This window comes from Myotis lucifugus, unplaced genomic scaffold (assembly GCF_000147115.1).
Source record: "Myotis lucifugus unplaced genomic scaffold, Myoluc2.0 scaffold_18, whole genome shotgun sequence".
In the NCBI taxonomy this organism is placed as follows: Eukaryota; Metazoa; Chordata; class Mammalia; order Chiroptera; family Vespertilionidae; genus Myotis; species Myotis lucifugus.
The window spans coordinates 3,867,409-3,882,787 of record NW_005871066.1 but is presented as its reverse complement, the minus strand read 5'-3'; the positions used below and the strand labels follow the sequence as shown (position 1 = coordinate 3,882,787).

At 44.3% G+C, this 15,379-nt stretch overlaps 1 protein-coding gene and 2 pseudogenes across 4 annotated transcripts in view; all 3 read right to left on the bottom strand.

Annotated features, from left to right (window-relative positions):
* Positions 1-12,936, bottom strand: part of NT5C3A (5'-nucleotidase, cytosolic IIIA) — a 51,067-nt gene extending 38,131 nt beyond the window's left edge. Inside the window, exon 1 of one of the 4 annotated variants that reach the window (XM_023751045.1) lies at positions 12,721-12,936. In XM_023751045.1, the coding sequence (XP_023606813.1) occupies positions 12,721-12,858 (138 nt within the window). In that variant the 5' untranslated portion in view covers positions 12,859-12,936. The remainder of the gene's footprint in view (positions 1-12,720) is intronic. The other 3 variants (XM_023751041.1, XM_006085339.3, XM_023751048.1) reach the window with 3 other exon arrangements.
* LOC111825253 lies at positions 6,870-7,046 on the bottom strand (annotated as a pseudogene).
* Positions 7,064-7,238, bottom strand: LOC111825254 (annotated as a pseudogene).
* Positions 12,937-15,379: the final 2,443 nt, after the last annotated feature.

The window sequence follows — 15,379 nt, the reverse complement described above, 5'->3', positions numbered from 1 at the left end:
AAATAACCTTTGGACTGGGCCTAAAGCAGCATTATTCCCCAAAGAACTGTTAACAAAGATAACAAGAAAGCAGATATTATGACTTACCTGATGACAGCAGAACTGAAAATTAAAAACATTATTTAGCATTAGCGTCACTCTGTTCGATTCTCTACAAACAGAAATGTCTTTCTTCTCTTGGTGTAATTGATCCCTCTCCCTTTCTCATAAACACCTCTTGCCTTTGTCTCCTAACCCCAACAGTCTTGGGCTTCTGCCTGGATCAGTGCTTTCCCAATTAGGTATTATGTTAAGTTTCAAATAAATGCTCCTTGCCTCTTATTTTGGCATTTTAATTTTAGGTTAACGTCCTAACTGTTCCAGCTAACCTAAAAATGGCTTACTAGAAAAGAAGCCGAACTTTTCATGGGGTTAACTTGCTGTATGAGGATGATACACAGGAAACATGACAAATGCGACTTCAAAGGCCAAAGTCATTGCCCGGAATAAACATTTCCATACTTGCAGATCTGGAGATTCAAGATGATCCTGGATATAGTCTTTGCCAATATTAAGAATTTTTTTTTAATATGTTTTATTGATTTTCTACAGAGAGGAAGGGAGAGGGATAGAGAGTTAGAAACATCGATGAGAGAGAAACATCGATCAGCTGCCTCCTGCACACCCCCCACTGGGGATGTGCCCGCAACCAAGGTACATGCCCTTGACCGGAATCGAACCTGGGACCCTTGAGTCCACAGGCCGACGCTCTATCCACTGAGCCAAACCGGTTCTGGCCAATATTAAGAATTTAATGTATTTCCCTTACTTTACAAAACATTTTATTCAAACTGAACCAATCAGAATTGGTACCCTTCAAATACCACCGCATCCATTAAATATGACACAACGTCATCTCCTATTCCTTTGAAATCCACGTCGCCTTTTATTGATACCTTGAAAGTGCTGTTAGGACTCTAGCTGTTAAGCTAGTTTCACATTTACTTGGGAGACCAGCCTCTACATCTGATTCACATGTATGAAGGCAGGGGCCAGGTCTCAAGAACTATTTAAGATCTAGACAATTTAGGTGGGAATGGATAAATCTTTAATCTTGGGGCGGCCAGAAGAGCAGAACTATTCTGAATTTGAATTCTTTTCTGCTGTAGTACCAAGTATTTGAACTAGCTGGGATGCTCTATTTTTCTACCAGCCAACTGACCACCAGTAATATTAGATTATATACATGTGTTTTCTCTTGATCAAATATTAAGTCAACAAGATAGACACTATGGTGTAGTGTGGCAGACTGCTAAGTGCCGAATTAGCATACACTCTCACTTGCTTTCTTACTGATAGGACCTCAATTTTGTCAGAGATGGCAATTTGCTCAAGAACAACAAATCTCAGCTTCCTTTACAGTTGGGGTGGCCATGTGACTGTTCTCTCCAATGACATGTAAGGAGAAAGTTCTGCTTTACTTGAAATAGGTTTCCTCCTTCCTTCCTGCCGCCTGAAAATATAGATACGTTGGCTAGGGTCAGCCATCGCATGACCCCAAGAAAAGCTCAGAAAACACCAAAGACTTCAGCCTTGATATCCTCGTACCCTCCAATTAACACCAACAACTGCCTACTTTTTGAACTTCTCATTAACTTACAAAAATAAAATCTGTGTTGTGTATTGGAGCCACTGTTTGGGGTCTCTGTTTCTCTCAGCTGCAATTAATAAAACAGAAAGACCACGAAATATGTACCAATTCAGACTCTTAAAAGCACATACACAGCAAACAATGCAAGACAGTACATAGATTGCTAAAGTTTGAGGAATCATCAGGAAATGCCACAGGAGTTGAGGAAATATGCTTTGTAAGACAAATCAGGAATTCAACACAGGTCCTACAAGGTCATAAATCTGAGTACTGGCACAAATTACATAGAAGTTGAGCTATAGAGATATTTTAAAAGCCTAAGTGATCATGCTAGTTTAATCCACTAAAGCAGTTAGTCTTGGTTCCCCCCGCCCCTATATACACACACTTTCTAAGTACAGGCTCAATACTTCCCACTTTCTTAGTTATAGTGCCGGGAGGACATCTGATACAGTACTATCTTAAGATAGAAGAAAGGAGGAAGTGTTTTAGAAGTTCACCACTAGGAAGGAAACATGCTACACTGGGTTTCAAAAACAGCCCCAGCTATTTAAGGAGTAACACTGGATGTTCACAAGGAAGCCATAAATAGCTGAGATGTGTTTAAATTAGAAATGACAAATTTAACTGGTTGGGGGACTTCTAGAGACAGTTCCACATCCCCTAGAGCCTAGAATCCGACTTCTGCGCATGGGCCACGAAGTTTCAGTTGCACCGTACATGCGCGCCCGGACGTGGTATTTTGTGGAAGAGCCACACTCAAGGGGCCAAAGAGCCGAATGTGGCTCTCGAGCCGCAGTTTGCCGACCACTGCTCGAAGCAGCTGAGCCAGCCAGGGCCCTCTCTTACATCTTTAATCACTTGCTTTTCACTGCTCCTCTGCCTACAATCAGGTCCACATGCCAACCATTCAACAACAAAACAAAATGAAACACGTGCCCTCAATACAAGGATTTCTTATACTCAACAATCACTGTGTAGTTTCCTCCACTGTTCTCCCAGTGGCTGCTCAAGCCACGGCCACAAGAGCTTTTCGGGCCAACTTGTGACCTCTGCAGTCTGACACTGTTAATTCTGCCCCTATTTTTGGAATCACTTCCTGTATTCCCCCTCTGACAGCTGTTTTCCTACTGAACACTCCTTAAATGGCACAATTCTCAAGCTTTCTTTTCTCCTTGCTTTAACATTATGGATAAGAAACCATCTACACAACCAATTTTTTGATGTCATGAACTGTCCTATTTCCACAATACGAAGCAATAATGTGAATATGCCAAATCTCACTGGCTTTTTGGCCACTTCTGAAATTGCAGGGCAAGCTTTTCCCAAAACATCACTGCCAAGTAAGCCCTTGCTTTCCCTCTGCCTCTCCATTTCCCTTCCCCACCCCCCTCACTCCCCAGCACTTGACCATTAGCTTCCCCACTCCCAAACTCCAAGGGCCCTTCCTTTACGTCTAGAACATTTTTGCAAAGCCCATTTCTTCTAGGAATTACTTGTTCTATCTCTGTTAATTTACCCAATACATGTTCTCTTACAGTTTGGGTAAAAAATTCTCTTTAAAGACCTTATTTCCAAATGGGATTATATCTGAGGCAATGAGGGTTGGCACTTGCATTTTTGAATTTAGGTGGAACACAATTCGGACCCTAACAAAGGGAGACACCAGAAAAATATTTCTTAAAATGTTAGACTTAAGAGGATGTTAAATTCTGAAACTTCCTGTTTAGGCTCAATTTTGGAACCAATATTTATTTATTAATTTTAATTGTATTTTTATTTTTAATTTCAGAGAGGAAGGGAGAGGGAGAGAGAGATAGAAACATCAATGATGAGCGAGCCCTGGCTGATGTGGCTCAGTTGATAAAGCATCGACTAGGGTCCCAGGTTCGATTCCAGTCAAGGGCACCTGCCTGGGTTGTGGGCTCGATTCCCAGTGTGGGTTTTGCAGAAAGCAGCCAATGAATGATTCTCTCTCATCAATATAAATATGCAAAAAAATGTTTTTTAAATGATGAGAGAGAATCATTGACCAGCTGTCTCCTGCACGCACACCCCACACTGGCGATTGAGCCTGCAACCCAGGCACATGCCCTGACCAGGAATCAAACTGTGACCTCCTGGTTCTTGGGTCAACGCTCAACCACTGAGCCACACCAGCTGGAAAGGTGCAGACTATTTAACAAGGAAACAGAGAGAACTGGGTTCATGACCCTAGGGCCCTCACACACTTAAAGAACAAAAAGGGATGAAAAACATGAAGGAAGATGGCATTCATAAAGAGCTCTTCGCGGGGCGGTTCATTAAGATGACCTTCTCACGAGGCTAGCAAGTGGGGCCTTTGGTGGGGTCACTTGGAGAACTTAAAATGTATTTGCCCAACCCACGCTACAGAAAGGTAGGACTCCATTGTGAAGAGTTCTGTATTTTCTACAGTTGATAACACCATATTGCATAATCGATATTTGCTAAGACAATTTAATATTTGCTAAGAGAATTTAGCAAATGTTTTTATGAATTTAAATGTTATCACACATACAAAAACCAACAAAACACACACACACGATAAATATGTAAGGTGATGGATGTGTCTGTTATAGATGGAGGAAATCCTTTTTCAATGTGTATCAAATGACCACAATGTGCATTTTGTACCTTACAATTTTGTCAGTTATACCTCAATAAAGCTAAAATTTGAAAAAACAAAAGAAAAAGGGGGTCTGTCGTAACGTGCCTGTACTCCTAGTTTGTCAGAGCGAGGGGTGAGTGAGTGTTTTCCATAGATTGGGCAGGGGTCACTCAGGAGAGAACCAGCCAGGAACCTATTTATGTCCAGCCCCAAAGAGCCACCTGATAGGAAGGGACCTCAACAGCAAAAGTGGATCACTTCAAAAAATCAGGCTGAGCCCTAGCCGGTTTGGCTCAGTGGATAGAGCATCGACCTGTGGACTGAAGGGTCCCAGGTTCGATTCCGGCCAAGGGCACATGCCTGGGTTTTGGGCTCAATCCCCAGTAGGGGGCAGTAGGGGGCGTTCAGGAGGCAGCCGATCAGTGATTCTCTCTCATCATTGATGTTTCTATCTCTCTATCCCTCTCCCTTTCTCTCTAAAATCAATACAAAATATATATATAAAAAATCAGGCTGAGTGAGGTGCAAAAAAAATATTCATTGCCACATTTAGGGGCTGCAGTCAAAGGACAAGAGAAAGCCCTGGCAGGTGTGGCTCACTTGGTTGGAGCATCGCCCTGTGCACCGAAAGGTCACAGGTTCACTTCCAAGTCAAGGTATGTGCCTAGGTTTCCTTTCAGTCCAGGGTTGGGGGACGTACGCGAGGCAACCAATCGATGTTCCTCTCTCCCTTCTTCTGTCTAAATTTTAGGTTTCCTTAAACCAGCCTTCGCCAACCTTTCGGACCTCATGGACCACCAGTGGTCTTCGGACCACCGGTTGGCAACTGCTGGAAACCAATAAACATATCCTCCAGTGAGGATTTAAAAAAATAAGGACAAACAAACAAACAAACAAAGGATAAGTCAACTGCAAATATCTTGCAGGCCCAGAGAACACAAACCTACTCAGTCAAATAAGAACCTTTATTTCTTTCCTTCCTCAATGCTACCCGTTCCTCCTACCCCACTACTCACAAGTCTGAAGCAAAGACTAGCAGAGGAAGGAGGAGCAGCAGGGAGAGAGAGAGGTTGATTATGACCTCCTCTCCTATCCCAGATCAAGGGCCACCGTTAAGTAGGAAGGGGAGAAGCCACCTGCAAGAAGCCATAGCTTGGGGATGATGGAAAAGTCTGTATTAGGATAGGTTATGGTGCTGTAACGACACAAAAATCTCAGTTCCTTAACAAAAAAGTTTATTTTTCATTCACATACAGTCCAACATGGGTCCAGATGGCTCTCCGGGGCAGCTGTCCTCCATGTAATGACAGGATATTCCAGGCTGCTATGATACTGTGTCAACTCCATCTCAACATGATGCTTCAGGGTTAGCCCCAGCGGAAGGAGAGAATATGGGTAACTGGGCACCCGTTCATCACCAGTGGCTCAGAACTGTTCATACTATCTCTGGACACAATTCATTGGCCAGAGTAGTGAAAGCTTGCCCAACTGCAAGGAGAGAAGGACTAAAAATATCGGTGAGCAGTAGTAATGCCCATCTAGAAGTCTCACATGAAAATTAATACTGAAATTGTGAATAATAGATAAGACTGGGCATATCTGTTGGCAGAAATGAGGCTGATTTCTTGTGATCTTAAAATATAGTCATGCCCAGCTGGGTGTGGCTCAGCGGTTGAGCGTCGACCCACGAACCAAAAGGTCACGGGTTCAATTCTCAGTCAGGGCATATGCCTGGGTTGTGGGCTCGGTCCCCAGTAAGGGACGTGCAGGAGGCAGCCAACTGATGATTTTTTCTCACCATTGATGTTTCTATCTCTCTCTTCCTTTCCCTTCCACTCCATAAAATATATAAAAATCAATAAAAATATATTTTAAAAAAATATATAGTCTTTTACCTGAGAGTGAGCAAAAAGTTATGGACCTATCAGTTTTCACCAAGAGGGAGAAACACTGAATAAATTTTAAAGGGACCACTAGAGAGAAAATCAAGTTGTATTTAATTACATCCCTTGCATCATGACTATTCAATATGCAAATCACATCTTCAGAAATCTTAGAGATCATCTCATTTAACTCCACTTTTTTATAAGAAAACCTTTAATCTCTCTACATTAAAGATTGTAATTCCAGCCCTAGCTGGTTTGGCTCAGTGGATAGAGCCTGCAGACGGAAGGGTCCTGGGTTTGATTCCTGTCAAGGGCATGTACCTGGGTTGCAGGCTCCTCCCTGGCCTGGGTCCTGGTTGGGGCACAGGCAGGAGGCAACCAATCAATGTGTTTCTCTCACATTGGTGTTTTTCTCTGTCTTTTCTTCACTCTTCCACTCTCTCTGAAAATCAATGGAAAAATACCCTCGGGTGAGGATTAAAAAAAAAAAAAGATTATAACTCCATTTCTCTTAGTAAATATGGGAGGCTGGAAATGTTTGTTCTCATCAGCCAGCTTTCTGTTTACTGAATAGTCTATCAAAGGAAGCCATTCTTTCCCATGAATGTAACTTAGTCTGTGATCCCTTATTTATTTTAGCTTTTAAACTCCTATAGGTCTGTATCCAACTTACTTTAACAGCAAACAGAAGAATGATAGGCCTTAATTTTTTTCTTCTTTTTTCTTGTGGTGCACCATTCCCAAAGTACTGCAATACCAGGTGGATGTTTGGAATAGACACAGCAAGCTCCTATTCCATCTCCCTGCTTCAGAAGTCCATTTAATATGCTGTCCTTAGATAGAGGACATATCAGATATTAAACTGATAAGAACAGCCCTGCCTGGTAGCTCAGATGGTTAGAACATTACCCCGTTACGTAAGGTTGCAGGTTTGATCCCTGGTCAGGGCACATACAAGAATCAACCAATGAATGCATAAATAAGTGGAACAACTAATTGATGTCTCTCTCTCAAATCAGTAAATACTATATATATTTTTAACTGATAAGAACAGATATCTACACTTGATCTTAGTCAAAGGCCGAGAAGTAATATATGGGCCTTAAATTGAAAAGTTACTTTTAGAGCATCCTTTTAACATCTTGGATTATAAAAAGAAATTCTCACCTTTCTAAAATGACTACAAAAGCACAAATTAAGCATATGGAATTTTAAATGACAGGAAAACTTGGTAAATTTGCTATTGCTATATTAAGGGCATTACATTTTCTGTCCTATATAACACTAAATTTTCGAGATTAGTCTCTGGAATAAATACAATAGAACACCAAATTTTAAGTTATTTTACTGAGAGGTCAAAGTAGATTTGGATAGCCAAGTGCCATAATCCAAAAAGACTAAAGAGTTCGTACAAACATCGTATGTGTACATAAACATATTTATACACATACATTTAAAAATAAATGTTTTCCATTTTTTTTAAATATATTTTTTTATTGATTTTTTACAGAGAGGAAGGGAGAGAGATAGAGAGTTAGAAACATCGATGAGAGAGAAACATCGATCAGCTGCCTCCTGCACATCTCCTACTGGGGATGTGCCCGCAACCCAGGTACATGCCCTTGACCGGAATCAAACCTGGGACCTTTCAGTCCGCAGGCCGACGCTCTATCCACTGAGCCAAACCGGTTTCGGCATGTTTTCCATTTTAAAATAACTTCTTCTTCAACATTATTTTATTATTATTATTATTTAATCCTCACCTGAGTAATTTTCTCCTTTGATCCTTAGAGAGATAGACGGGAGAGAGGGAGGAGGAGGAGAGAGAGAAACATCTATGTGAGAGAGAGACAGACATATTGATTGGTTGCCTCTCACAGGTGTCCCAAGTGGGGCTGTGGAATGAACCTGCAACCCAGGTACGTGCCCTTGACCGGGAATCAAACCCATGACCCTTCAGTTTGAGGGCCGGTACACTACCACTGGGCCACACCAACCAGGGCCCAAACACATTTTTAATGGTGTAAAGGTTCTCCCATAACTGTCTTCTTTAGAAGCCATGCTTAGTACGTAATTTTGTACACTACAGTCTTTTTTAATCACTAACACTTATTTTTACTCCGTTTCAAGTACAGGGTCTTTCTTTCATGAAGAAAACTTGCAGTTCTTACTATTTCCTGAAAATTTTATTATTGTTAATGCTTATATTTAGGCTAAATTAATTTGAAAGTAGATAAATGCTATCTGAGAATATAAAATAGGGAAGCAATGTCCACGAATAAAAATCAATCAAGTAAAAAAAAAATCAAACAAGTATAAACACTAAAGTTGTCACGTATCATTCAATGTGAAAATGTTGATTACATTTCCCAGCCTCAGAGCCTCACCCTTCAAAGACTAAGCTCTGTGTTGAAGTGGATTTCTCTGCCTGACAAGAGGAAACTTCCAGTCAGGGCTCAACCTTTGTTCCAGAACCTTTGATTTTATGGCGAGACTAGCCACACCTGGCTGCCAGGTCTGATCTGAGTGGAGGAGGTACCTGGGAGAGAACTGGTCGGATCTGAATAGGCATGCTTGACTGGAATGGTGAGTTAAAACTGAGGAGTGATGCACAACAGATATGAGGGAGGCCTCAATACTGCACGATTCCCAGAGAGACTGGAGGGAGAAAGGAATTTAGGCTTAATTATATCATCATTCATCCCCGAAGACCAGTCACATTTGTGCAAAATTCAACTCTATGTGTATAAACTTCTATATACATGTTTGGCAACCTTAACCTTTTTAATCCAGTTTACAAAAACTGCAAGTCATCTTTTCTGGGGATAATTAGAAAGAGTAGTTTTTTGTTTTGTTTTTTTAAAAATACTAGTATTGTTATTGAATTCAGAGAGGAAGGAAGAGGGAGAGATAGAAATATCAATGATGAGAGAGAATCATCCATTGGCTGCCTCCTGCACGCTACCTACTGGGGATCGGGCTGGCAACCCAGACATGTGCCCTGACAGGGAATCGAACTGTGACGTCCTGGTTCATAGGTCGATGCTCAACCATTGAGCCACACCAGCTGGGCTAGAAAGAGTAATTTTGACAATGAAAGCTTAGGAGACAGAACAGTGAAACAAAATAAGACCAGTGGCTAAAATTATGCCCCACTAGCGTCCATAAGGAAAAATGATTTTAGAGGGGCTGACACTGTGCTTTGGAATAATAGTTGCAGCTGCTATTTAGTAAAGTAACTGTGCTTCACACTGAACTGTTTCTATTTTATTTTATTCTGTTATTATTTTGTTTTCACACTGAACTGTTTTCGTACACAACACTGGCACCAAATGTGTGGGGGTTTTCTTCGCACCAACCACTTCAACTCCACAGCCAATTCAATTTTGACACTATTTATAGTGAGTGAAGGCTCAGTCCCACAAATCTGCCCCTTACTTTAGATGCCAGTCGGCAAGTCCCAGCTGCCCACCCACAGGTCTGATTGGGTATAAATTTGAGGGTTCCCATAATCCCTTCCTCAGGCCCATAATCGGCACACAACTCAGGAGAGTGCTTTACTGATGGTCACAGGTTTACTACAGAGGATACAAGTCAGAACAACCACGTGGAAGGGAAGCATAGGGCCAGCTATGGGAGGAGGGGTGCAGAGCTCCATGCCCTCTCCAAGCACACCCCCTCCCAGCACCTTGAGGGACCCACCAACCTGACAGCTCTCCGTTAGGGGTTTTAATGGAGGCTGTTTTGTAGGCAAGATTGATCAATTCACTGGCCAGCGAGGATTCGCCCAAACCCAGCCCTTTTCCCCTCCACAGAAGGGGCGAGGGGGGACTGAAAGTTCCAGTCCTGTAATCATGCCTTGATCTTTATGGGAACCAGCCCACATGGCACCTCTTGGGGCTACCAGATGACAGAGTCCATCTCATTAGCATACAAGAGGCATTCCTAACACTTGCCAGAGTCCAAGTGTTTTATGGGCTGTGTGCCAGGAACTTGGGACAAACACCAAACCTATATATTTCTTATAGTGTCATAGATATATAAAAACAAACAAATAAAAAAACACACAAGGAAAATCTGAGAAACTGTCACAGCCAAGATGGGATATGGAGACATGATGACAAAATGTAATGTGATTATTCTGAATGGGATCTTGGGCAGAAGACATTAGTCAAAATCAAAGGAAATCTGAACAAAGTATGGATATTTAAAATGTATAAACAAGGGGGAAGGGGACTCCTAAAAAAGAAAGAAAAAAATCAAAATAAAATATATGAATAAGTATTCATTTTAACAAATGCCCCATATAATGTTAGTAATAGGGGACACTGCTTGTGGAGTACAAGAGGACTTTACTTACCTGCTCGATTGTTCCGTAAATTTAAAATGATTCCAAAATAAAACGTTTATTTAAAAATAAAGTGTATTGACTATGATAAATGAATTAATCATCTTAAATAGATTTGGGTTGCAAGGAAGAGAAATCTAACCAAAGTAGCTTCATTAATAGGTAAGGCTGGCTGCTACATGGTCTTTGGGACACACAAAATGATGAGTAATTGTGCAGGGGGAGGGGTGGGGTAAGGGAGGCCGGGGGGGAGTCAATGGGGGAAAAAGGAGACATATGTGCCATCTGTAATACTTTAAACAATAAAATAAAGAAAGAAATAGGCTTGAAGGGAAAAAAACAGCAACATCATGAAAGGGCCCCTCTTATCTCTGGCTTGTGGCTGACTTCCCTTCTGTCCGTCTATCTTGGTGTCTTACAGAGCATTTCAGCAGCAGGGTGGGCAGCCCACTAGCAACTCCCTGTGTCTCTTACGTAAAAATTCTCAAAGCAGTACATCCTACTACTAGTAAATCCAGTGCCAGAAGTCCTTCGTTTACCTAGTCAGCTATGGACAGGCCCACTGTGGGCAGGTAATTACTGCTGGTTCCATTACCTGTGACCAGTTTCAGCTATATCCACTGGGCATCTATGGGTTTGTTCAGATTCTCTAAGGTGGGGGTTTTTTGAGGGTGAGGTGGGCAGAGCATGCCCCCTAAAATACATCTATGACCAAGAGATAAAACCAGGATTTGAATCTAGGTCTTCAGATTCCCAAACAAATGCGTATCCCATTTGAAGAAGTAAAATTACAAGTTAAAAACATCAAGTTCTTTTGACTTTTTCCCTTTTAATAGCTACTAGCAGTCAGCCCATATATCACAATTTGAATATAATAGTATGTATACATATGCATATGTAAAGATTGCCTGATCTCTTTTTTCCCAAAGGTGGCAAACTGTTCATGGTGGTTTCACTGTGGAATTGTGCAAGAGCATTCATTTTTAGCTCTTTTGGTTTAGAGAAGTGATGTAACAGCCGAACCCACAGCTTTACAGACAGAACTACACACCAGAAGGTATGACAATCAGTTTTCTTTTCACATGTGTATTATATATTTTTCTAACATAAAATTAAGTTTTCTGGGTCACATAAAGATATTCATGAATAAATTCTTGGTTTGGGACAAAAGGAAGCCACCAAAGTTTTCTCCACTGGACAGCACTATAAACAAAATGAAATGTCTGAGATAAAAACTTTCTGCTGTGGGCATACAAGTGGAGAAAAAATAATAACCCAAGAATAATTTAATGTTAGCAATAAGCAAAACCTAGAAATATTATTGACATATGAGGCATGAAGGAGTTAATTTCTTTTTTTTTTTTTTACTCTTATTAATGGAAAGTATTTCTGTACTCAACCTGAGGCCAAAAAGCAACCAAATAGTTTATCTGATCCATCAGAACGTATTGCTGAGGCTGAAATATCCTAAGTAGTACATGAACCTAAAATGATTAGTATTTAGTAAAGTCGAAGACTGTCAACTGATTTGTCATAAATATTTGACTGCAGATGTTCACCTGGAATATACCTGCAGTATATACTCCAGTGAGTACATTGGAATGCAGCTCAGTGGGTTACCTGTCTTGATTATTGAACTCTAATTTTTTTTTTAAAAACCTCTGACTTTGTTGCAAACACTCCTTATAATGCTCCTCAAATAGTTCTCAAAACATTCTATTACAATAAAATTGTAAATAGACTTCGAAAATGTCATGCAAGAGGCTTGGGGGTAAATGAACACAAAGATACCTCTTGGCGGTTTGAGACAAGAAGAAATAAATAGCATTCAAATACAAAACAAACAGTTCTGAACTCCAACTGGATTAATTGCATTCTTTTAACCACCGAGCAGGCACACCTATTCATGATCTAACTCATCCTAGCCACGGTGCAGAAACAACCCCTCTGCTAGAACTGGATTAGTTGCAAGGGTTTGCAGGGGATGCGGGAAGGAAGGAGAAATCTGTCCAGCTGTTCAGTTTGTCTCTATAGAAACGGACTTTGCAGCAGGAGGTAGCTTGTTTCCTTATCACCTCTTCGCTGCCTTTCTGTTTCAAAGGGAGACATAACCAAGGCCCCGAGTGCCGCCATCGGGGGTCCCGAACGGGTCCCCCTGGGCGCCCCTAGCATTCCAGCCCGTGGGTCCTCTCTCCCGCTCTCCCGCGCGCCGGGTACCCGCACTCACCATCTCGATGATCTTGGTCTTCCGCCCCGTCTTCCTCTTCAAGGTGAATATGTACTGGGCCAGCACCACTCCCGCCACCAGGGCACACACGCTGGCGCTCGCTACCGCGCCCATCTTCGCCACGGCCGCCCGATCCATGGGCAGATCCTCGTGCGCCTCCCCAGCGGAAAAGAACAGGTCGCCGGGCCGCTGGGGGCCTTAGAAGCGCGAGCTTGAAAGGCCAGGACGCCCCGCCTCCGCCGCTCGGCGCTAGCCCCGCCCCCGCCGAAAAGCCCCACCCCCGAGCGCCGAGGGGCGGGGACAGGCTAAAGAAGGGAGGGCGTGGCCTGTGTCGGAGGCCCAGGCGGCCAGTGGGCCTACCCCAGAGCCAAGCACTGAAAAGGGAATTGTATTAACTATCAGTCTCTGCTAATGAGGACCAGGCGGTAGTCCATTCTAGCCCCACCCAATGGGAATCCCATTCGGACCCTGGTCCATTAGAAAAAAAGTTCTGCGACCGCCACCCTCCTGGGTCTGGACTACAACCCCCAGAAGGCCGCGCGGTGCAGCCTCCTGACTTGCGCAGCGGCGTTGGCGGTAAAGCGTGGCCAGGTGCGGCGCCGCTGGGACAGCCGAGGCAAAAGGGGACCACGGGGAGTGAGGAAATTCGGCCAAACCACGTATCTGATAAGGGTTCCTGACACTGACAGCAGGAGTACAAGTTCAAATGGTGAAATCTCATCTCCAGGTTTCATTTCTGTTTCTCCGGTAACTAATCCGCTCCCGGGTAATACTTTTTAGCTCAATCATGTTTATAGAACAATTGCCCTGATTTTTATAATTAAAATAAAGGGCACGCCCTAGCCAGTGTGGCTCAGTGGGTAGAGTGTCGGCCTGCGGATTGAAGGGTTCGGGGATCAAGCCTCGGCCTGTTTGGGGCCGCGGGGAGGCAACCAACGGATGTGAGCATCCATGTTGTTCTCTCTGTCCTTCACTCTCCCTTCCACCCTCTCCAAAAATCAGTGGGAAAATATCCTCGAGTGAGGATTAATGAATGAATGAATGAATGAATAAATAAATAAATAAATAAATGGGGGGAAGAAGGATTTGCAAAGAACGCCCAATAACTCAACAACAAAAGCAGACCCCATTAAAAAACCATCTACACAAACGGCCAACGAGCTTCTGGAAACATGCCCACCATCATCGGGAAATGCAAGTCAAAACCACCAGGGGACGCCGCCTCACACGGTTAGGATGACCAGTTCGAAAAAGCAACAACAGAAAAGCAAGTACTAATGCAGAAATGGGAATTGCGCTGTGGACAGCGGTGTGGATGTTCCTTGAATGATTGAAAGTAGAGCCACCATGGACCCAGCAGGTCCACCTCTGGGCGTCTATGCGAAGGAACCGAGAGCTCAGCGACCAGCACTCCTGTGCTCACTGGGGCCCCATCGGAACAGAGAGAGGCCCCTCCCTGGTGATGGATGAAGAATACTCGTATGCGGCACACAGTTCACAGGGAATACCATCCGGCCTTTCACAAGGAGGAGGTTCTGCAGTGTTCCACCATAAGGACGGACCTGAGGACATGATGCCTCGAGGAATAAGCCGGTCACAGGAAGACAAGTGTGTCCCGCATTATTCCGCCTATAGGAGGCAGTCAAACTATTAGAGACGGGAAGTCGCATGGTGCCTGAGGGCCTCAGGGGAGGGAAAGGCAGGCTGTTCAGCTCCCTATTGAGCCTCAGTTCTGCAAGGTGGAAAGTCCCAGAGGGCCGTGGCATAACCACGGGCGTATTGGTAACTGTACAGTACATTTTCAAACGGTTAGGTTGGTCAGTTTTGTCTCTATGTGTTTTATATCACAAATAGAGGCCTGGTGCACAAAAATTTGTGCACTGGGGGGGGTCCCCCAGCCCGGCCTGTGCCCTCTCGCAGTCTGGGACCCCTCGGGAGATAAGGACCTGCTGGCTTAGGCCTGCTCCCGGGTGGCAGAGGGCAGGCCCAATCCCTAGGTGCAGCCCTGGTCAGGCTCAGAGCAGGGCCGATTGGGGAGTTGGGGCGCCACCCTCTCATGAACAGAGCAGGGCGGATCGGGAGGTTGCGATGCCACCCTCAGTCACGCTCAGGGTAGGGCCGATTGGGGGATTGGGGCACCACCCCCTGTCACTCAAGGCAGGGTCGATGGGGAGGTTGCGGCGCCACCCCGTCACGCACAGAGCAGGGCCAATCAGGGGGTTGGGGTACTGCCCCCTGTCACTCACAGAGCAGGGCCAATCAGGGGGTTGGGGTGCTGCCCCCTGTCACAGACCAAGGCGCGATCAGGGAGTTGGGGTGGGGAGCTCCCCCTGTCACTCACAGAGTAGGGCCGATAGGGGAGTTGGGGCACCACCCCCTGTCACACACAGAGCAGGGCGGATCAGGGGGTTGGGGCGTTGCACCCTGTCACACTCAGGGCAGGGCCAATGGGGAGGTTATAGCTCTACCCTGTCATACACAGAGCAAGGCCCATGGAGGGGGGTTGGGGCGCCACCCTCTATCACCCACAGAGCAGGGCCGATCAGGGGTTGGGGCGCCGCCACTGTCACACTCGGGGCAAGGTGGATGGAGAGGTTATGGCTCTACCCTGTCACACACAGATCAGGGCCCGTGGGCGGGGGGGTGGGGGGGTGGGGGT